Source organism: Battus philenor, unplaced genomic scaffold (assembly GCF_028537555.1).
Source record: "Battus philenor isolate CCGP_79_NKW_IND1 unplaced genomic scaffold, ilBatPhil1.0.hap1 SCAF_13, whole genome shotgun sequence".
NCBI lineage: Eukaryota > Metazoa > Arthropoda > Insecta > Lepidoptera > Papilionidae > Battus > Battus philenor.
Window position 1 is genome coordinate 7,035,502 of NW_027181675.1, and position 23,873 is coordinate 7,059,374.

The following is a 23,873-nucleotide window of genomic DNA, read 5'->3' on the forward strand; positions in this document are numbered from 1 at the left end:
GAGTCATTCCCGGCAAGTGGTATGGGACCGGGACCTGGAGGTACCTATCAGCTACCTGAGACTACCACACCCGTCTGGTCAAGTTGGTGTGGAGTTCTCCTGCCTGGGGGAAAGTGCGGAGGAAGTCCGACTTGCCACCGCGGCTGCCGATCTTGTAATTTATACCGACGGCAGCCGCATTGAGGATAAGGTGGGTGCGGCGTTCTGCGTTATGCGGGACGCCGCAGAGTTGCATACTAAGAAACTCAAGTTGGGCAACTTCTGCACTGTATACCAGACAGAGCTGCTAGCTCTAGCGGAAGCATCAGGGTACGCGGCCAGCGGGTCCGCGCAGTCATGCGCCATAATGAGCGACTCGCGGTCCGCCCTCGAAACTGTCGCAAGATCGGACACCCTCCATCCTTTGGTGTTAAGAGTGAAAGAGAATATTATGAAAGCGAGAGAAAATGGGAAGAATATAAGACTATACTGGGTGAAAGCGCACGCGGGGATGGAGTGGAATGAGAGGGCGGATCAGTTCGCCAAGGACGCGGCCCTAAAGAGCAAAAGAAGACCTGAATATGAGAGATGCCCCGTTTCATTCGTCAAGCGACAACTGAGACTGGAGTCGCTCGACAAATGGAACAAGAGGTATATGGAAGGAACGACGGCTTCAGTGACGAGGATATTTTTCCCGGACCTCACTTCAGCCTACCGCGTGCTCCGCAGTGTCGAGATGGATACGGTCTTGGCCCAGCTCTTCACGGGTCACGGGGGGTTCTCTGAGTACCTTCACAGGTTTAAGCTCAAGGAGGACCCCTCGTGCTTCTGTGAACTGGGCGTGGGCCAGACCGTGGTCCACCTTGTGGCCCACTGTCCGGCGTTCGGAAGACTGCGCGCAGATTCCGAATGCCGGATGGGCAAAAAGGTAGAAGAGAGGAATATCTCGGCCATCATGCAAGAGAAGGGGAGAGAGTATGCTTCCTCAGCTACTGCAGGAGGGGGGTAATGGATGCAATAGGTAAATATAAATAATGTTGCAAAATAGAATAGTGGGGAAACCTAGAATGTAGTGGTTGAGAATGAATGTATGGCTAATGGAATGAAATGAAATGGGAAAATTGTAAAATGAAAGAAATAGTACGACAGATAAGATGATATGAAAGAGAAGAATGATAATAATAATAAAAAAAAAGAAATGAATAAATTACTAGAATTAAAAAGTCCCTGTCCCACACGTGATAGGGGAACAAGAGGTCACCAACAGCGGAGACCAATTAAAAAAAAAAAAAAAGTAAGAGACCAACTTTCACTTCTATAAGTCATCACTGATAACGCACATTGGTCATTTAGGCACTGAAGGATATTGGCCTACAACATTTTCCGAACGCTTGGATACGACGATTGACCTCTTTCTCAATTATACCGGTAGCAGTATATTTTTATGCTAATATATATTATATCAGATATTAGATTTTATGCTAGTATTATTATTATATTACTTATTACATATTCAGAACGTTAAATGATTAATAACAATATTCGAGTTTATCTACTTAGTGCAATTATAAAATGAAAACATAAACGTTTTTAACAAATTTAAAAATTTTAAAACCCTTTTTTCTTAATTTAATGTAGCAATATCTAGACCATCTTCGCACGAAGGCCGGCTTAATTAAAAAATTCTCATTGTAAAACTTGGCCAGGCTATATCTCTAACGGCCTCTGTCATAATTTAAAAACGCGCAATTTGTTTCCTGCCATATTAGAACTTTGTAAAATATACCCGCAATTTAAAAGTCCTATCTTAAATGAAGAGTTTAGACAGCTTAGTGGTTTTGTGAATGGACTCATGATCTCGTTACCATAGGTTAGAATCTTGTCTTACTACGATGAAAATTGAAATCGAGAAAGGAGATCTTTGATCTATAGAACTAAAATAGAAAAATACTTTTTTATTGAATCGTTAAAAATAATCTGGCTATAAATGCTATAATAAACCAAAATAAGCATAATATTACTTCTGAATTTGGAATTGGAATCTGTCATTTTAAATAATTGTTCGTTGTTTTATCTCATTTTTGCGCCCATGTATCAAAAACTCCAATTCACAGCACAGTAAATACTTTTATTCCACTTTTAATACTCTTATAGGTCAACTAGCATAATTTCCACTTGACAACTTATACCTTCGATAGTTATCGAACTAGTGACCGAGCTCCCGACTCAATAATCAAAACGCTGTTTCAACCCTACCACTCTCAATCCTTTTATCGGTTGTTGTCAAAAAATAGTGACGGGGTTGAGTAGTATTGCCATTTAAGAAAAATAAAACTACCTTTCATAAAATTATTACATTCGGCCATCTTACAAAACGTGTAGCCTCCTGGCACCCTAAAAACATAAGAAGCTCTACCAATAAATTACTAACTTAATTTACTCATTATTATTTTGAAGCCAACAGATTGAAATCTTAATTTAATTTTGATTTAAACAAGCATAATCTCATAAAAGTATCTTTTTTGTTTAAATTTAAATAAATACTTAAAAGCTAATAACCGAAGCTATCTGAACATTTAAAAAGATTTCATGTGTCTGTTAAATTCTACAGTTATTTTATACCAGTGCATTTAGGTATGCATATATGATTATATATACAAATAAATGAGGTAAAACATTAAAAGATGTTGATTTTCTCATATGTATACCGAATAACACAACATTATTTTTTTTTTTTCATTTAATAATAATCTGTATTGTTTGCGCAAAATCGGTTTTAAACAAAACCTTATTATATGTGACGGAGAAGGATGACGAACATCAGAGGGAAAAGGGTGAGGAACATCCTCCTGGTGATTCCTTTCCAGTATCCATGCCATCGTAATGCCCATGGGGCTTGACGAGACCCGTAAGATGTTGACTGTGCTTAGCCAAGGGCACTTGGTAATAACCAGATGCAAGGTCGAGAGTTATGAAATAGGCGTTTCCGCTGAGATCCCAGATTCGATCTTTTATCAAAGGGAGACGGAAATGATCTTTTACTGTTTTATTGTTAAAAGCTTTGAAGTTAAATTATATCGTTTTGCAGTAATTCATCATTATCTCCCTCACAAAAATCAATCAAAATCTTTGATTTCAGCAGTGATCCTATTGACCTGATAAGAACTTGATTGACTCCTCAAGGAATTGCCCAGGCTATCAAATTATCCGCTTCAAAGGTTATGCTATGAGTTGTCAGGTTACTAATAACCAAATCCCTAGAATTATGTCTAAATCTCTCTTATTTACATCAAAGTTTACTTGTTTCTTACAGTCCAGCGAGCATCATTGCTCACTCGATCGATCCAGCGTACATCATTATTCGCTCAATCATTACCCAGCAAACATGTTAGTCCTACATTGTATAATCGTCCAAAGTGAGTAATTCCAACTGACATTAATACAAAAAAATAAAAAGTGAGTCAATAAAGTATCATAAATAATAAAGTAGGAACCCCTATTATATTCTTTTCTGTTGAGAGGCTTGTATATAAAATCATTACCGTTATTAAATTACCAAATATCACGTAAAACGTTTAAAATTCTAAAGAATTCAAAATAGTTAGCATAAATATGCATAGAATAAATTGAAAATAAGAGTTATAATCACATTTAATATTTTATAAATAAATCAGTAAGTCAGTAATTAAATATTTTTAATAATGATGTAAATGATGATCTCAATAAAAAGTTTTACGCAGCCTACATGTACGATTTGCATTTTTCGAGAATAGCCCCGATCAAAGGCAGTGTAAAAGTGTCATGTTTGTGCATTACCGGAGAATAGTCCCGATCAAATGCATTGTATTGTAAAACTGTAGTAAGTATTTGTGTATTACCGGATATTAGTCCCGATCAAATGCTATGTAAAACTGTCGTAAGTATTACCGGAGGATACATAACCGGAGAGTGGCCCTGATCAAATGCAATGTAATAGTGTCGTATTTGTGCAGTATCGAAATTAAATGAATTAATTTTAACAATCGTTATAGTTACTTTGTATTTTAATGTAATTTTAAGACAAGTCTTCCTTTTTTTAATATTTAAAATTTTGATTTTTAGATCCCACTTGTGAAATATCAGAAAAACTCTATTTCTCAGCACAATAAATACTTTTATTCCACTTTTAACACTCTTATAGGCCAACGAGCATAGTTTCCACCAGACAACTTATCTCTTCAATGGTTATCGAACGAGTGACCGAGCTCCTTATATTATAAAAGGTTCTGTGATGTTAAAATGCAGTTAGGCTATACAATAAACCAAATCGCTGTGATTGCATTACACAAAGAAGGCACGGTGCCTAATACAAATTATATATATATATATTAGTCAAAGTTTGATATATCGGTCTATTGATAGGTATTATGAAACCAACCATGTTTGTATCAGAAAAAGATCTGGCCATCTACGTAGTTTTCATACTATCAGAGCAGGGAAAGAATTTAAAGGAACCCTGTCCGAAAGCTAAAGAATTTATCTCGAGAGACGAAGATTTCACCTTAAAACATGTCAGGTATTGTAAAAGATTGTCGCGATCAATAACAAAAAAGTCGTTTAACTGTATAACAATATTTATGGCATGACGAATATTGTCTTATATCCGTAATTATAGAAGCTAAATACAACAACTCAATATTATTTTATAAATTATGTGATGTAAAACCGTGTATTAGCAGGAAATTGACCTTAATAAAAGGTTGGTTCTGAAATTAGAACGAATACCTTTTACAAAATTCGTAATTGAAAAAGCTAATCTTTCATTAAAATCTTTCGCTTTCCCTCCAGCATGCCGTTATCACGTCTCTACTGATGTTTTATACACGTTGACGCTATAAATTTTACCTTAATAAACACGATATGTAAAGTACTTAGGTATATTAAGTTTTTAAGTAGACGTTATTTTGAAATATAATGTACCGCCATTTTTTAATCCAATCTTATGTTTTTTTTTTACCTTCACTGTATTATAAAATAAGCCTTCATTTACTAGAATATTGTTTAACTAATTAGATTTAAACAATAATTTTATTAACAAAAATACTTAAATAGTTAGTACTTAAACACAGAAAAGTATTGAAAACTCACAAGGTTTTTATGACAGGAAACAAAGCCTCTCACCATTTTTTTTCTAAAAAAATGTAATAATAAAGAAAATTTCATCATCAAATTTATATTTCACTTAAACTTTGCTAAAGTTATCTTAATTTCTTATTTCTACTAAATAATAAAAATGATGACCAATTCAATATTAATAGTGACCGGCCTATTAAGTAGTGTTATCTATTTATTCATAGAAAAGCTGTCTTACGCCATAACTTTCTTTGGTGATTTTAAAATCTATGTCTCGTCGATCGATGTTAACGGAAATGAGAAAAAAATACGATGATGGTATGTTATCGTTAAAAATTCATATTTGGAACTCTCTCTTTCCTGTACCAGGAATTAATGTGGTTTCAAAATACTCAATACCATTAATTATAACAACAGATTTTACTCATGAAATAACAAAAATTCAGGTAGAGTAAAGCGATTGCCCAAATCGTACAAACAAAAAGTACCTAACAAAAGTTAAAAACGAACAGAAGTAAATAAATATGTACTTTAGGTCTATTTATTTATAGAAAATGTTAACATGTATAAAACAGTTTCTCTCTTTATGAGTGATAGATTTTTTTACGCTTCATTTAAAAGACTTAACTATCTACTAATAGTTCTATAACTATTAATTTTAGCAATTGGAATCTTTAAATAAGTTTGCTTGTGAAAAATTATCATAACTTGAACGTGTTTTTTCGATAACTCTGTTACTGTGCCTTTGTACTGCAAACTCAAATAATGTACAATCCATTGATAAAAGTTTTAAAATGCTAGAGCAAATTTCCAAATTCTAATTAATTTATTTTGTACATTCCTTCACTGCGTGTTAATTTTAATTATATAAGACTATACATTTATACACGTGTAACTTTAGACTTCGGTTGCGAGACACTGCATATCAAATATGTGTTATTTTTTATAAAATTTAAAGTAAAACGTGTAACAAACCGATTTAATTTTATTGAACTATATTAAATACGAACTGTTAAGCTTGCAATTTGAGAACTTCTATTAGAGCGGTCAAGGCTAATAATATTGTCATGGTCAATATTTTTTTTATAATTTACGCTTTGAGTGTAAGTTACACAACAACGTCTTTTTTTTATTCAACCACATTAAAGATAAACGTTTCGTTATATTAAAATTGAAAAAAAAAACTAAAAAACATTATTTAAAAAATAATTTCGGAATTATAACCAATAATATCTAAAATAAGTTATAAATTACATTGGGTGATTGATTATTTATGCAAAATCTTTTAAGAGCTAAGTATACAGCCTGTTCGTCAACAAAAAGCTTAGAACCTTCAACCTCAATTTGTAATCATACTGTATAAAGTCGTTACTCTAAAAAATTATATTCATTTGTATTTTGTATTGAATTCGAATGGGCAAGGCATTATAGAATCTGTAGTGACAGATAGTACACAATAAATAATTTTTATACATAGAGTAATAAGAATTTTCAAAACTCTTTTTTTTTACTTTATTATCATTACGTTATTTACTGTTTATGAAACCATTTATTTTTGAATAGGGAGCCGTCGACGTTTTAATATATCATCTTTAAATTATATTTAATTTACGAATGATACAAAATTTATCTAGAAAAAAAATCACTTTATTATTACCGAAAACAACCGATATTTAAGATTGCAATGCATTTACATATAAAGAGAATATAAAGTGTTCATAAACATAAAGAAATACTTGATACAAACGTAACTTAGTATAAATATATATAATACATGTGAAAGCATACGAGGAACGATAGCTGTTTGCATAAACATCTCTGCAGCATGAGCACGTAGTATTCAATTCACCGCAGCGCAAAATAACATTATTGTAAAGATGTTTATAGAATGAAAATGAGACGTTTAAAATATATTACAAACATAAATATTTTTAAATAGTTTTTCTATTAAACTAGGTAATGTTTAAGAAAATACTTTAAGCTAGAAAATAATCGGTTGTATGATGACACAAAAGTCATAATTCAAAATCAGTTCAATAATTTATTTTTAACTTCTTATTGTAACTGCAACAAATATTAAAAAGTAATCTAATATTAGTTATAAAAAATTTTATAAAGCGCGCAGAGCAGATGGCTGCTGGGAGCTTAGGTATCGAGAGTGGACACGAAGATCGGCAGCAGTAGAGTAAGACGTCCGCCCACAAGACAGACAGATAACCTTGTAAAATTCTCAGAAGATGAGACAGGTGGTTACAAGCAGCTTCTGATCGGACATTTTGAAAATCTAGGAGAAGAACTATATCCAGCTGTGGACGTTCTGTGGCTTTAATGATAGAAATTAAATTTTTTTATATGTTTCTATAGACATACGTTTGAAAAAATGTAACAAAACATTTATAATAAATTTCAAAATTGGGGACGTAACCCAACTTTTCTATAAACTAAGTTTTTTCTTGTAAATCTTCGCATAAATGGATCAGTGAGGTTAAATAATTATAATATTGAATAGTTTCACTACGCCGTTCTCTCGTTTGTTTTATATTTAGTTTGTGTTTTTATAATTTAAATAACCACCGACGCAATGATTATTGTATAATATAAATGTAAAATAGCGACAGTATTTTGTTTTTCATTCAGAATCCCAAAGTTGGTTTCGGATTTATTGCTGTCTTGTTGCACACACGAGGTGCTTCAACGATCAATGTAACAAACTAAAGACAAGGGTACAAAAGGGTCTGGATTGTTGTTCGGTTTCAATCCCAGCTCAAAATATATGCAAATAAATCCTATTGTCTTAACATGTAACATATTTTTTATTTCTTATGACATATATACGATACTAAAGAAAATGCTTTCCTCGTCGCGTATGACATTGCTCCTTATTAATATTATCTGTAAATAAAATTAAATTCTTGTGAAATGACCACATTCTTAGATAACGAAGTGGTCTAGGTGGACCACTGGAGGCCCCGGGAAAATCCCCAGATGTCTATGTTAGCGTGACAAAGAATGGGGTTCACAATTTGTAAGCACGAAAATTTCTGCTTCCAATAGTGCAGAACTAATGTAGGCTGATAACATTAAAAGTAATAAAAGCTCAGAATGTATTCGCAGTACAATTAATGAATTAATTAGTTTTGACTATTTTTATGGAAACCCTTAATTCGTGGTTGGACTTCAACTGCAACACACAGTTCCATTGTTAAAACTAATCTTCGCATTTTTGTTAGACTTAGGGAATATGATAATTATATAACAACAGGAGAACTACCCGGACTAATTAAATTTTAAAAGTGGTCTATAAGGAACAAAAGGCTTGATAACTCTGATTTACATGAGTTTTTAATGTCACTAAAAGGTGTTTTAAACGAGAAGGTAGATTTAAGATAGGACGCATGCACGCCGTTGCTTTAAAAATTAACGACGCATCTGATCGTTCGGGTCGCGCACTGAATAAAAAATTGTAATTATGTTACTTTACCACAAACAAAAAAATTATGTTCTTTACATGCTAAAATTATCTCTAATGAGATGAAAACACATACGCATATAAAAGGTTCATTACAGACTTCCGGAATATTAAAAGATTTTTTTAAATATGAATAAATTTTTATAATTATCCTTTTGCGTCCATTCATTACCTTGTCTTTTGTTGTTAATAAATCTATGGCACAGACACAAAAAAAAAATATGGAAATATAATTAAATGTCAAATGTTATAAAAATAATTCTTAATTTTGTGAAAATAGTAAACGATTCATTAATCTTTCATCATTTGGCAAAATTAAAAATAAAAACTAACAAAACTATAAAATAATAACTAAACTTTTTTTAGAAAACTTTTTTTAGTTACGGATAATATTATCCATTTTTATTTCGATTTTAAGTACATGAGAGGTTTTTTTTAAATCAGAAACTAAAGAGATGAGCTTTACGATTACCTGTAGTAACAAGACGTATGATACGGTACGGAAGACGGTAATGCAATATCTTTCCCGACATCACATCTGTGCTCAATACTTTGTAAAATGACATACGTTTAATTAGGCAAGTAATTACACTGGTGACGTCGCCTCAAACTTGAATACAATTAATTATGACAAGAAATTGTTGTCGGTGAAAATAATTGTTGTGATCACCTAAAGGGCCTTTACGTGGGGACACTAATACAATTCACTGTTACAGGCAGCCCTAAAGTTATGGACATAAATCGAATTAACAGATTTTTTAAGCACTGTTAGCTTCCCTTGAACCTTTTGGCTAAAACGGCCATTAGTTGCACAAGAGATTTTCCCCGGCCACTGCAACTTTAGACAAGCAATCCTTCGGGTTACGTCGGTACCCGTGATTATTTTGTGGATCTCTTCAATCCTTCATTCGTTCTCGTAGAGAAACTCTGAGCTCTCTCCATTGCTCTTTGGGTGATCTTAGGCTTTCTTATAGGGCCCACCGTAAGCGAAGTGTTGGATTCGTAAGTTATCACTAGCAACACGTACTGTATAATGATCTATATCATTTATCCATATTACCTGTAAAATATACTTCTTTAACAAAGTAAGTTTTATTAAAAATATATATAATTGTAACGATTCATCATTTGAAGTTATATATATTAAATTGCAAATAATTATAATTCTAATGGCAACAACTTCAAGTAACATTACGTGAGTTAATCAAATGCGTACATCTAAATCTCCAAACAACACGACTTCTCCATTTACAACAACACGTTCTCTGACTTGTCAACACATATTGTAACGTTAAGCATGCACTCACATTAAAAGTATTTTTAACACGTTTTTTATACAAGAACGCTACTATATTTGTTGAATTTATTCGAAACAATATTTAATAAAATTATTCTTTTAGCCCTGAAAATATTAAAACATTAGACATAATATTGTTTAAATTAAATCTTCATGATAACGAAGATTTAATTTAAACAATATTCATTTCAGCTATAAGTGTCCATTGCTGTGTATAAGCCTCCTTCACAATTGTGAAAAAACGAAACTTCCCTATAGAACCTGTTCGAAACGACCTGCATCTATTGTTTTCGGCCTGCATTTAGTAATCTTAACAAATGTTTTTATGGCCCCATTTTGGATACTCTCCTGTCGTGGTTGAACAGTTACATTTTTTACATTAATAATGTTTTTACGTGGCTTTTTATTTCCATATTCTTTTTTCATCTTAATGTCTTCCATTCACTTTTCTATTATCCACCATATTTTCTCGCATTCCTTTCCAACCCTTGTTTTCATTACATATATCACCTCGATTCCATCGCAATCCCTATGAAATACAACTAGTTACAATTTTAATTTATTCCTTTTTTTTACTTCTGGTTTATTTTCTCACTTTTTACAATTCGTACCTTTAATTCTTATGTTAGTTCCGTCATAACTACAAAATTTTTAACACTTACTCTTCTTACTTTTTAAAACATGTGATGGTTTTCAATTTTAAGCTTCCTCCTTTTATTGCTTACCCGAATTATTTGTTTTTTTACAGGGTCTCCTATCACCTTCCTGCAGTACTCCGGAAAGGTCTGACAGGTTCCCTCTTCACTTTCTAGTGAGATGATGTTACCCTCCTCTATTCTTTCTGGTGACCAAAAGTAACAAATTTTGATTAAAATAAATAAGAAAGTCAGAAATAGTACAACATAAATAGATAAGAAATTAGTATATAACAGATAAAGCAAATGTTAATTTTATATAAGACAGGGCTTAAATTAATTAGAAATAGAATAATTAGTTATAGGTAAGTAGAACTAAAACAAAAAAGCTATACCATCATGCTAAATGCCACCTATAAGACTTATAGACGATATTAAAATTCACATAAAACAATAATAAGAACTCTAACTCCAGAGTAAAGCAATTTGATATAGCAAGAAATTAAGAAAGAAAAAAAAAACGCTCAGTCCCTACATTCGCTTTTAACCAATAACTGACCTTGATTAGTTTGTCTGTACATCTTGTTTGTGGACATTTTACACTGCGCTTGCCGGGCTGTTGTTTACTTCACCTTAAGACCTTATTTAACCTTAAAGTCCCAGTGGCCAGTCATTCTGGCTTGATGGTTACTTTCATTCGTTATTCCCGATTCGGTCTCCTAGAGAAATCCGGAACATAGCCATAGCCATCGCCATAGTCCTCTCGTTGAGCCACTGTGAGCAATGAAGCCTCACGTGAGATGCCACTATGTCGTTTAATTACAAAATCAATATCATTTGTTTATATTCAATTTTCAAACATCAGGGAGAACTGAAATGATAATTATAATTTGTCATTTCCGAGAATAGTTATTACAACGACAACCGATACGATCATAAAATATTGTTAATATTAATACAATGCATTAACATTAAAATAACTCAATAATTTATGAAAACGCGATAATTAAAAACGTAAAAAATAACAAAAGAGGAAATTAGTCAAGTGGTAAAATAAGGAAAAGTGATAAAATAGGTCGACAACCGCAGTAATGAAAAAGTTACGAATGAATTTTTCACAACTTTTCTGTTTTCGTTGCATTGTTAAATTCTTTTTTAATTTTAACCCGGAAATAGTTTTCATTAAAGCAATTCAACTTTTTTGCTTATTTATATAATTAGTTTATTGTTGAGCTTTGTAGCGGAAGTGTGTCAAACACGTCACATCAAAAGTGTACGTATTATGTCATATTTCTGAAACACTCTTGAACAGTAATTCTTATTAATACGTTAATATGGAGTAGAAAGGTAACGCACATTATTTATTTTAACTTTTACGGCTGACTGAAACTCATTAACTACCTCCATTACCATTCCCGTTGCAGTCGTAACATTGTTAAACTTTTTTATAGGCTTTTATGTATTAAGCTTTTATAAAGGTATCATCATAATAAGTCAAATTGAACCATTTTCAAAAACAAATACTTAAAAGTTTTTATTATACTTTATTAAGGCTCTGAAGTACAACATCCTGGAAGTACATCATTAATATTAATAAGTATAAAGATAAGTTATGTTTTCATAATGTCTTTAAATTAACATGGGATAAAAATCTAAGCAATAGATCTATACCAATTGTTCAAATAATAAATTTTATTTTAAATTTTTAGTGTAACTACTTAGTAAGAAACTTATTACATGATTTTTTACAAAGCTCCTTAGCACCAAAGTTCGCTTACGTATAGAAAGAAAAACATGACACCAATAATTGTATTAAATTATTTTACGTTGTGTTTCTATTTAAAGTACTATGTCAATTCTGATAGCATAAATTTAAACAAAAGTGGACAGAGGTAGCTCAGCCGTCGAGGACTGAGACTTCGTAAGTATCCGATTCGATTTCCGGTATATATTCTCATATAATTCACTCTTAGTGCATAGTTTATATAGGATTGCTGTTACTCTCAAACTACTCAAAACGTGTATTTAGAGGATGGGTTGCAGCATCCTCTGCATACCATAATACCACACGGCGATTGCCGACCAACAAGCCAAGCGTGATTATTATGATATTATGATATATCCCCCCATAGATATCTCTGGGGTAGCCCTATTCCTTGCAGTCGTTGTCTATGGGCAGTAACGACGACGAAACACAAATGATTTTCTTGTGTTATCGAATATCTATTAATTGTAACTCTCTTTATTAATCATGTTAAACAAATGTAAAAAAAAAACAAGAAGAAACATGATGCCAAACTATAGCTTCAAAAATGTTGACGTCATTACATTCCTGTGCGTCAAATATATTAATTTATAGTGACTGTTCTCGAAAGCAGACTTGGGAAAATTAGTTCGATTTAGTTGCAAGTTACACCACAAGCACTCAACATTATATGTACTCGTACATGCATATGAAACAATGAAAACCTGCAGAACATTGAATCTGTTGCGCTACGCAATCGTTTATTACACAATTGCTGCGATGTTATACCTTTATACATTTATTCACTATTACATTTTACCACTGTTACAAGTCATAAATTCCTACTTCATCAGAATGTAATTACTAAACCTAAGATTTTTTGATATTCAAATAAAACCTTTCAAAATTTTTTTCAAACATATTCTCTCATCTGAATGCAATGAAATATGTAAATGTTTTTATATACTATTACCATTATATTTTTTTTTAAATAAATTTTAGTGTGTTTAGTAAAACGTTTCAAAAATATATTTTTTTTAGGGAAATGAAATAACCTATTTACCTTCTTCCGTATCAAAAAGACGAGTCAAATAGTCCTAACAAAAAGTGAAAACAATAAAAAGGTTGCATGCTCAAACAGCTAGTATTATTACTTGGTTTAAAACTATCATTCATTGTTTTAAAATATTTAAATTGTGTAATATTTTGCACCAACGAAACTAACATTTTTACAAATTAATTTCAGCTTTACGTAGGGTTGTTAATCAGTTATCTTTTAGTTTTTTACTTGATCATTTAATTATAAAGAGCCAATTAATTTTATATCTAATTAAATCCTCAACAAAAAAGCATTTATTAAGTATTTTTATATTTGCTCTATAATTAGATGTAAAATCAGTCTGTAATATATATTCCACCTGAAAAAACATCATGTAATTGTATAAAATAGTTCGAACAACCCAACTGTCTAGAAGTAACAAATAACGTTTGTCAGAGGAGTCAGTTGGGACGTAACAAGTCGGTCTTTCTTCCATGAGACAAAAAGCTCTTCAGTTAACGATGTACGTGTTGGCTCTTGACAGATAAAGTGGCGGCGCATCCGTTTTCAAAATTTAAGATATGACAGAACGGTACAGTTTATGTATTGCTCATATCAGAGAAACTACTTATAAATAGTTATGTAAATGTAATTTGAATACAATAATTAATACTTGAAACGCTTGTTGTAGGCCGCCTCCAATTAATCCAGAAATGTACAGAATCTTTCGTCAAGCATTGAACGTCCTGCGGCTGAAATAATGATAATGACTTGACAAATTCTTGATAAATATTAACTTTCACGAGTTAGTGATAAGTCATGGATTTTTTTGTACAGATACCTTTAACAATATATATACAGTGTCAAAGAATATAGGACAATAAAGTGCTTAATAGTTTGTAAACAATGTATAAAGTTGAAATAAGACTTTGCTTCGTCCAGAAGACAGCAACTTATAGAAAGAATTCCTATTTTCATACGAGATGTAGGGTTACATGTTAATGGTTTTGAAATATTATCTTAGATTTTAAATGTAAATTATTTATTGTATATTATTTTTAAGTAACATAGTGCTATTATATTATATATATATATATATATATATATATATTATCTTTATTATAACATATCCCGTCGTATAGAATTATTAAATTATGAGGTACTACTTTTTTTAATTTATAGGCAATTTTTTCATCTACTAATGCGATTATGTTCATAACTTTAGGGCTACCTGTATAAAGGTCGTTTAGGTGACCACAATTTCATTTCTACGGACAAGAAGTAGACAATTTCTTGGCATAATTGTATTCAAGTTTGAGGCGACGTCACCAGTGTAATTATTTGCCTAATTAAACGTATGTCATTTCACAAAGTAACGAGCACAGATGTGATGTCGGGAACGATATTACATTACCACGTCATGTTACTAGAGCTAACCATAAAGCTTGTCTTATTAGTTGCTGGGAATAAGAAAGTATCAGAACATAAAACACAAATAAAATAAAATAACATTATCTGAAACTATAAAATAAGTTAAAGGATGGCATAAATCATAAACGATTAATTATTCGTATACTATTTTTACACAATTAATATGTGCATAAAGGTTTAAATTTTAATTAATTATAAACATTTTTTTCGTGTCTGTGCCATAGATTCATTAAGTGAAAGGTTTTTAAAGCCAGAATATTTTTAAAAAACGTAAACGTTATTTTTGAAAAAGGAAATACGTAACGTGTACATTTCATTACCGAAATGCCATAAGTCTTGCCAAATGGCTTTGTGGTAAACGGTTTTATTCGATAGGAGCTGATTTATGATAATGTGATTTTTCAAATCAGCTGTTTATTAGTAACTCTTCGATACACTCTCTGGTAATTATTTCTAACCATTAATAATTTTTGATTATTTAAGACAATAATCTATTTGAAGTAGGTTATTTATTTGAATGCAAATTTGATGTCCAACTTGAAGATCAAATTAAACATAATGTTAAAGATCCTCAGTAAAAAGGAAACTTTTTTTTTACAAAAGCTGTTCCTTTCTCGGGTTTCAGGATAAGAGCTTTATTAAAACGGCACGGATAGCCTTTATGTTCGGTATTATCTCTTGCAATTCCTTTGATGTAGAATCTTTATCGTCTTTAATAAGTCTGTATATTAAAGTTTAAATCGTATAAAACATTATTTACAGGATTGCCAAAAAAGCGTTACTTTTAATTAAATTTAAAGAAAGTTTTTAAATATTCTTTATAAATACACCGCCGAAGATATCTTCGTATCGTTAAGTAAATAATGCAGATACTAAATTAATAACTACCCAAGCTCCAACTTGGAAAAAATTACTAGAACCTAAAACTATACTTTGTATATGTACATGTTTATTGACAATTAATCCAAAACCATTCACTTATGACTAAAACATTTTGCGTGATAAAATGACTTGAGAAGTCATTCCTTGTGATCGTCGTAATGTTTGCAATGAAATCAAATCTGGAAAAATTCGACATTTATAGAAATGACGATGCGTCTTTTAGTTTGTACTGAAATCGCTCTACCTGATATACATGATGCTATGAATTCATTTTATTAAAAAAAGTATTTAAATAATAATTACGTTTTTGTGCTTTTCCTTGTTATTAAGCGTTGGCTCGGATCACTTTAGCTATATGAGATTATATCCCGAATTAAGGGAAAGTCAAGTTCTTAGGTTAGAAACACGAAACTTCTATGGTGTGACCGAGTACAAGAGCCCAGAGAAGAGAATCTCTGCTTGAGTTATCACTAGACACGTCATAAGTATTTTGATTCAATGCCCCAAAAGGGCCAAGTTGGTCGTAATATCTCTTTTGTTATTGATTATCAATGGAAAAAGTCATTTGACGACAGTTTTCTCCCACTTTTGTCGACTGGGAATATTACTATCAGGAGTTCAAATATTTTTTCTATAGAAGCTTTTTAAAGATTTCACGCTAAGAACCTCTTCCATACATTACTACGGAACCGTTTATTCAAATAAAAGAATAATTGAACAACAAATATTTGCTACAGCAGTTAATTAGTGAAGTGAATCGCGTCTCGTTCAAAATTAGTTCATAAATGCATTACCAGTGCTTAATATGTGCTTAATGAGAGCGGTTATATTTTGTTGACATATGTTTCAGTTCACGCTACGGTTGCTATCATGCAATTATAACTTGCATCCGGTGTAGGTGAATCTTGTTTATTTGCAAATTTAAATAGTATTTATGTAGTTGCTTCATTTTAAATCTTTCAGTAAAAGTATATTGTTAAATAGATCACATTCCATCATTCAAGATTTTTTTAGTGTATCTTAATGTGTGGAACTATATTTTTTGACCTATTTTCATGGCACTGATATTATAAAGTATAAATCAAATATTGTTACATTTCATGGGTAAAGAGCAACTGTTACATTTTTGGCCGAATTTCCTCAACAGATTTTATAAATACAAACCTCCCTTTGCAGATTTTAAATTATTTCTAGAAGTAATGAATGAAGCTTTAAACAAACTTACCATCTCAATAAAGTCATTATTAATCTGCGATAACTTTAATGATATTTTATATAGATAGTTTAAGTTCCTCTTTTAAAATATAAAATGTGTTTAAGTTCCATAATTTACTAAATATATTTATACGGACTACTTAAATTATCCCTACGACAGTTACTTGTTTGGTAAACATATTCACAAACATAATTGAAATCCGTGCTATAAAAGCATTATTAATAAATTGGATTCTGATTAATCTAGTCAGGTAAAAGGGTTTTAAAGTAAGAGAAAATAAGTGGCTAAGATGAAAATTGTTTTGTATCAGTATCTCTTAGGCGCTTGGAACACATCGGAGTTAGTTTTACACGTATACGTCTTTGATGGTAATTTAGATATGTCTTATGTATTAAATATGTCTTATTTCCTCTTTTCCAAATAACTTTAAATCAATTTTTACTTCCAAGGAGATAACAGTTATTAACAGTCCTGTCTAGAGTAACTCGGCCATATTAGGGAATCTATAAGAGTAGAACGCTGTAAAAATTTTACCACGAAAGTTTAATAATAGTAAAGTTTAAAGAATACCTAAAATCATACTCAAAAATTTTCAAAAAACTGTATTTTGACAAAATCATTGTTTATTAAATCGTAAATTACCAACTACTGTTGGTACTGTAATAAAATTAATTTCACTTGGCAAGTTATTTATGCCGAAGCAGGGAGAATTAAAATAAAAGTGTTGTGATTTTAAACTTAGAATTGACGGCCACATATACCACGGCACGGCCATGCGACATTTGAAAAATTCTCATCGTCTCGTCTATGAAACATTCACACCCCGGTGACTTAACTGAAAAACAAATATTATTGGCCTATTTCTAAAAAGTTTGGTACTTTAGTACTGAACGTTGCAGCTGTAATTATAATACTACGATTTAGTTCAAGGGAGACGATGCCATGCAAACCCCTATGCTATATTTAATTTATCCGTATTTAATTGCGATCAAGAATAATTTTATATCTTCATCATATCCAATCGCTTTATGGGTATTCCATGATAAGAAAATAGAAAAAATACCACCACAACAATATCTTTAATAAAAGAACAATTATGAATTTATTTTTTACATCAAATTAAGTAGACTTTTTGTATTATGAATACAATACTAATACAGTCCAAATGACGGTAATGTATGTAATATTACCGTCATTTATGCCGAATGATAAAAACAGATTCGCGAAGAAATGAAATATGCGACTGTTCCACTTATAACACTGACGCAAAAACTTTCATTAAAATGTCAAATAAAGAACGGAATATATTTCATACTATACGTATAATACGTTTCTCGTAGAGTTATAATTTTTATGAAATATCTTATTGAAAAATTTGACACTGTTCACGCTATCTAATGTTACCACTAACGTACACATCAAGAAAAGTTTTTTTTAATGTCCCTATGCGATTTTGGAATTTTACATTTACATTACATTTGAATGGTTTCAAATTACATTGAACTCTATTTTATAAAAGACTATTTAATATTATTATAAAAGGAAAAGGATCCGACTTTAAAAGCTATTAATTCATAAATAAAAAAATTCTTCTGACCAAGCATATTTTTTTAAAATACGCCTTTCAAAACTTAATAGCAATGTATCTGTGTATATATATTACAAACATAACTAATGTTCAGTCTCTTATGAGTTCTGATTAAAAAACAAAACATTAGAAAACCTTTTTTGAAAAAAAATATTTATTTTAGGAAAAGGATAACATCTTAATAACACAAGGACACTTCAATATTATTATTAATATTCAATATAAAACAATGGGGTAAAGCTGTAACAAGCCGTAATTTTTGATATGAACCTGTTTAAATAAATCATAGATTCAAAAGATTAAAGCAAAATTCAAATTACTGTATTTCAAAAGCAATTGTTTTCGCAGTATTAAGGAAAAATGTAAAGAGTACTTCATTAAGCAAGAAACACGAGGATTTATATATTGTATTATATTATCTCCCGTAAAGATTTGTTGAATCATGAACATGTTTATAAAGTTTGCTACTTTAATTATTAAAATGGAATATGAGTGATTAAAACAATTGTAATATTAATATGACGAGGCAGTGTATAAAACGCTCTGATTCTGAAAATTAACTGAAATAGTTTATAAGTGCTTTTATTACCGATTATTTCCCCACAGTCAGCAGAATTTGAAAATAGTAAAAACTTTGCATACACCTATTAGTCCTTAACGTTATACAAAAGTTCAGTGGCACTCCGTCAATACTGTTAGGTCGAAACTTTCTGATACTCGTATAACCTGGTCTTCACTAAGAAATTTTGTGAACGATTTGATTTTCAAAAGTTAATGCGCTGTGTGCTGATGGCGCAGATATAGATAGAACTTCGCTGTGTTGAATCTACACATGCTTGCATATCTGGAAGAACAATCACATTATCTACTTCTCAGGATATTGCCAGAATGTCTATAACTGCAAAATTTAAGATAATGTAAATTAATAATTATAATAATTATACTGTGTTAAATATTTTCAAATAGTAAATAACAGATTATACAGGATGATTGATTATAGTTTTAAACTATATAAGTGGATGTATGTACAACTCATTTTTTTGTCTATAAATATATGGTACACCCTATCCAAAAATGAATGGTTTCAGAAAAAAGATATATATTGATAATATAGTAAGAATTAGCGTTTTCAGGATTCGGATTTTTACAAATAAAATTAGTTATTAATTTTTATCTGTCTCTGTAGACTTTGTCGGCCAGAACTTTTTGGCGTGTTGCATTAAAAATAATAATCAAAAATTAAACATATTTCAAAATAATCACTTTTACAGAATGTTATGTCCCCACCAGCTACAGGTGAAATCAGATACACATATGCATGCGAAAAACATAATCTGTCCGAGTTTTCTACCAGAGCTACATGTGTATAGTTTAAAAATTTATATATTTTTAATGAACGTCAACAATTTCTCTTGTGGGTATTGTTTTATAAAATTTGTTCTTAGTTGACCTGTACTTAGTGATAGGAATATTCTTACGCAATTTATAGTTTCTAACCCTGATAGTTTTAGATATATTGTGATGAGTATAAATATATGTGAAAAGCTTTTATTAAGACATTGTTTAAAAATATATATACGGCTATATAATTTTCCACTTATGAGTATAGGGGGCGTAGCTCAGATGGTAGAGCGCTCGCTTAGCATGCGAGAGGTACCGGGATCGATACCCGGCGCCTCCAAAAGTTTTTTTTTCCTAAATCTATAAATTGTACTTTTAAATTTATATCTATTTCTCTCACATTTGTTTATATCTCACAGAAATTTATTGATAATTTTTATCGCAAAGAATGGAAATTTTATTGTTACAATACGTAAACAAAGTGAAGTGAGGTAACGATAGTTAGTCAAAGTAATATTGATAAATTTGTTATAAAAACTGTTTTATTGCTTTTGTAAATGAATTACAAATATGTTTATAAAAATATTTTTGTTTGTATGGATTTATGAAAATGCTTGAATTCCAGTAATTGCTCTGCCTAAAATTAGTGCATGAATATCATGTGTTCCTTCATAAGTATTTACAGCTTCTAGATTCATAACATGCCGTATTATATGATACTCGTCCGAAATACCGTTCCCTCCAAGCATGTCTCTAGCAGCTCTCGCGATTTCTAACGCTTTGCCACAACTATTTCTTTTAATTAACGATATCATTTCGGGGGCCACTAAATCCTTATCTTTCAAACGCCCCACTTGCAGACATGCTTGGTACCCGATACTAATCTCTGTCAACATGTCAGCCAACTTCTTTTGTATGAGCTGGTTTGAAGCCAGCGGCTTACCGAATTGCTTTCTATCTAATGTGTACTGCCGGGCGATCTGCAAACATGTTTCGGCCGCACCGAGAGCGCCCCAAGCGATTCCATACCGCGCGTTATTGAGACATCCGAAAGGTCCCTTTAAGCCGACTACGTTTGACAATAAATTCTCTTCCGGTATAGCCACTTCGTCGAGCAATATCATGCCCGTCGCAGACGCTCGCAAAGAAAATTTACCGTCAATTCGAGGCGTATCGAGTCCTTTCTTGACTTGTGCTCTCTCCACTATATATCCTCTAACTTTATTTTCCTCGTCTTTCGCCCAAATTATCAATATATCAGCAATAGGTGAATTCGTTATCCAGGTTTTAGAGCCGGAGAGAATATAACTTTTTGTTTTCGAGTCATATTTAGCTCTGGTTACGAGACCTCCCGCGTCGCTGCCGAAGTTAGGTTCAGTTAATCCGAAACAACCTACCAATTCACCGGTGGCCATTCGGGGCAAAAACTTTTGTTTTTGTTCTTCTGTTCCATACATGTATATTGCCCCCATAGCTAGACTACTTTGCACGCTCATAGCCGATCTGTAAGCTGAGTCAACTCCATCCAATGCTCTTGTTATTAATCCATAAGTGACATACGAGACACCGGCACATCCGTACCCTTTAAAAGTGCAACCAAGAGCACCAAGTTCGCCCATTTCCTTATATATTTCACGGTCAAACAGCTCATTTCTATTTGCCTCGATAATTCTAGGCATTAGTTTTTCCTTGCAATAATCTTTAAAAGTATCACGAATTGCCTTTTCATCGTCTTGTAATTGTCCATCTAAGTTGAGCGGATCTTCCCAATTAAAACTTACCTTAGAGCAATTTGTAGGCGATGTGGATAAAGCTCTCAATTTATTTGCAGTAAAAAAGGACTGCCAGAATTTTAAACTTTTTGTTACTGATAATGCCATTATTAAATATTTAAACCTGTTTCCAACTTGTCAGATAAGTATTAGTCTATGTACACTATGTCACCACAATAATTTACATTAAGTTAACCTTATTTTACACTAATTTAAAGTAATGTTTATCAAAAAAGTAGTTACTTTTACTCTATAAATAACCTTTTAAACAGAACATAACCTCGCCAATGACCCGTTGACAGCGCACTGTGCCTTGCGATCAAAATAACTACTTGCGGCTGTCTTCACGTTATTCGTAACAAACACAAATATGTCATCGTAAGCGACAATTCACGATTTAAAAGATTTCGTTTTAGATTGTAACATTTAAGGCAAACTAAACGTTATTAAATAGATTTTATGACATAACCAACTAGAAATTTGCAAAACATATTATTTGTTTTAAATCTATATCAAGGCTAATGTTATGAAATGATAGATAACTGACGTCGGGTGGTATGATAAGAAGATAAATGTAGGACCGTATGCAAATATAACATTCTGATAACTTATTAGATGAGGTAATCATTACATTATTTTCCCCTTTTATGTACATATTGATAAACAATTTCTTTTAAAGCTTCGTGATTTAGTGATTGCGCCTTGCTAAAAATTTCTTACAAAGTATAAAAATATTTGGTAACTTCAATATACATGTGCCTGTGTTATTCAAACAAGAAAATGCGTAATATGAAAAATGCTAAATTATTTTGACAGGCATTTAACTGTATATTCAACTATAAAATTCAACAACATAAGTAAATACCAAGACATTAAAATGTCGTGAAAAAAGATTTTTCAAAATTCATGAGATCACGAAATTTTCAGACTTGATTAATTTAAACATAAATACCAAAATTATACCGTGACAAATATCTATTAGTGTGTTACAAAAATGTACAGGATGGCTGGAAAAAATGTGAAAACTTTATAGGGGTGAATGTTTGGTTCATCTGCTGTCAATGAAAGTACGGTACATGTTTTTCAGAAACCAATGGTTTCAAGAGTAATAAATAACGTGATGATGATATACTAAGACAAGCGTTGAAAAATTCGGATTACTACACTTCTATTTATTGGTAATTAGCCAGTCATTTTCAAACAAATGCGGCCTTACTTTCTTTCCTTGAAAGATTTTATATCTTTTTCTAATCACACATACAAATAACAAAGTCAAAAGGAAAAATAGTTAAAAAGTTACGCCCCGTAAAATGGCATTACATATCGTTCATACCAAGACGTAGATAAACTTTACCCATAATGACATATATATTAAACTACGATTGTAACAAGTAACTTAGAGCAATATTAACAGAACGGGAATTTACACGTAACTGTTTCTTGATTCTATTCAAAGTTTGTTGTATTTAAACGATTAATAATATAAATTTTATGTAATTAATTTAAAAATCTTATTAAACCTGATTTATGTTGCAATTAGGTCAAACTATGTATTTAAAAATTGTTTGTAGTTCTAAATGCCATGTAGTCTAGCGAAAAAGACGTTAAACGCGAGAAACCCGCAAGCGGACAGAATGTGCCAGTATTTATGTCCTAGCACAAAAACTAGGGCTTTATTAAAGCAAACAACGTTCATCCTACAACAGTTGGTTTTTCTTTTGTAGGATAGGTCAAAACGAAAATTTTATGAATTTTCCAATGGAAGTTCTTTTCGAAATTACTATCGCATAACTCAGTTTGTTCGGTATTAGCATTACCAAAATGCCTTCATTTACTTTACGATAAAATACAAACTACATTTATATGTAACAATAACATGAAGTAATAAATGTATTACTAAAGAGCATAAATATGTGAAAATGGGACAACACTACTTGAACGTATAAACATTGTTTATGGAGACATCAATCGTAAATTATATCCCGATTGAAACATAATCGTAAATTACGTATTTTCGTAATCTAATATTAAACGCTACCAGAAGTTTCTATGAGAAATAGCAGCACAAAGTGTATACTCGTTAATAAATAGTACCTTCGTATACACATTACTCCTATGCCTTATTTTATATTAATAATTAATGTTTAAAATTCCTGTAGTTAACATACAAGCAATGTAACATACAGTGGCAAATGCTACTCTATTCAAACATTAATAAATTTAAAATACTGGAAATCAAATGATTCGTTTTATAAGACGATTATAAGAAAATGATAATTATTAAAAATAAATCAACGTTCATTACTCATAAATATAGCAATATGCTTCAATGAAAATATGATTAACGTTAGCCCTAACTAAAGATGAA

General features: G+C 31.3%; 1 protein-coding gene and 1 non-coding gene across 2 annotated transcripts; one reads left to right on the top strand and one right to left on the bottom strand.

Annotated features, from left to right (window-relative positions):
* The first annotated feature begins 20,000 nt into the window (after positions 1–20,000).
* On the top strand, positions 20,001–20,073 carry TRNAA-AGC (transfer RNA alanine (anticodon AGC)). Its single transcript has one exon. It is a non-coding gene; the product is annotated as a tRNA-Ala (tRNA).
* A 156-nt stretch (positions 20,074–20,229) lies between these two features.
* LOC137933334 (glutaryl-CoA dehydrogenase, mitochondrial) lies at positions 20,230–21,946 on the bottom strand. Its single transcript, XM_068777255.1, has one exon. It carries the CDS (start codon positions 21,611–21,613, stop codon positions 20,336–20,338), a length of 1,278 nt encoding a protein of 425 aa, XP_068633356.1. The 5' UTR covers positions 21,614–21,946; the 3' UTR covers positions 20,230–20,335.
* Positions 21,947–23,873: the final 1,927 nt, after the last annotated feature.

Coding starts and splice junctions, on each gene's coding strand:
- LOC137933334 (XM_068777255.1), bottom strand. CDS start 21,613: ATGGCATTATCAGTAACAAAAAGTTTAAAATTCTGGCAGTCCTTTTTT.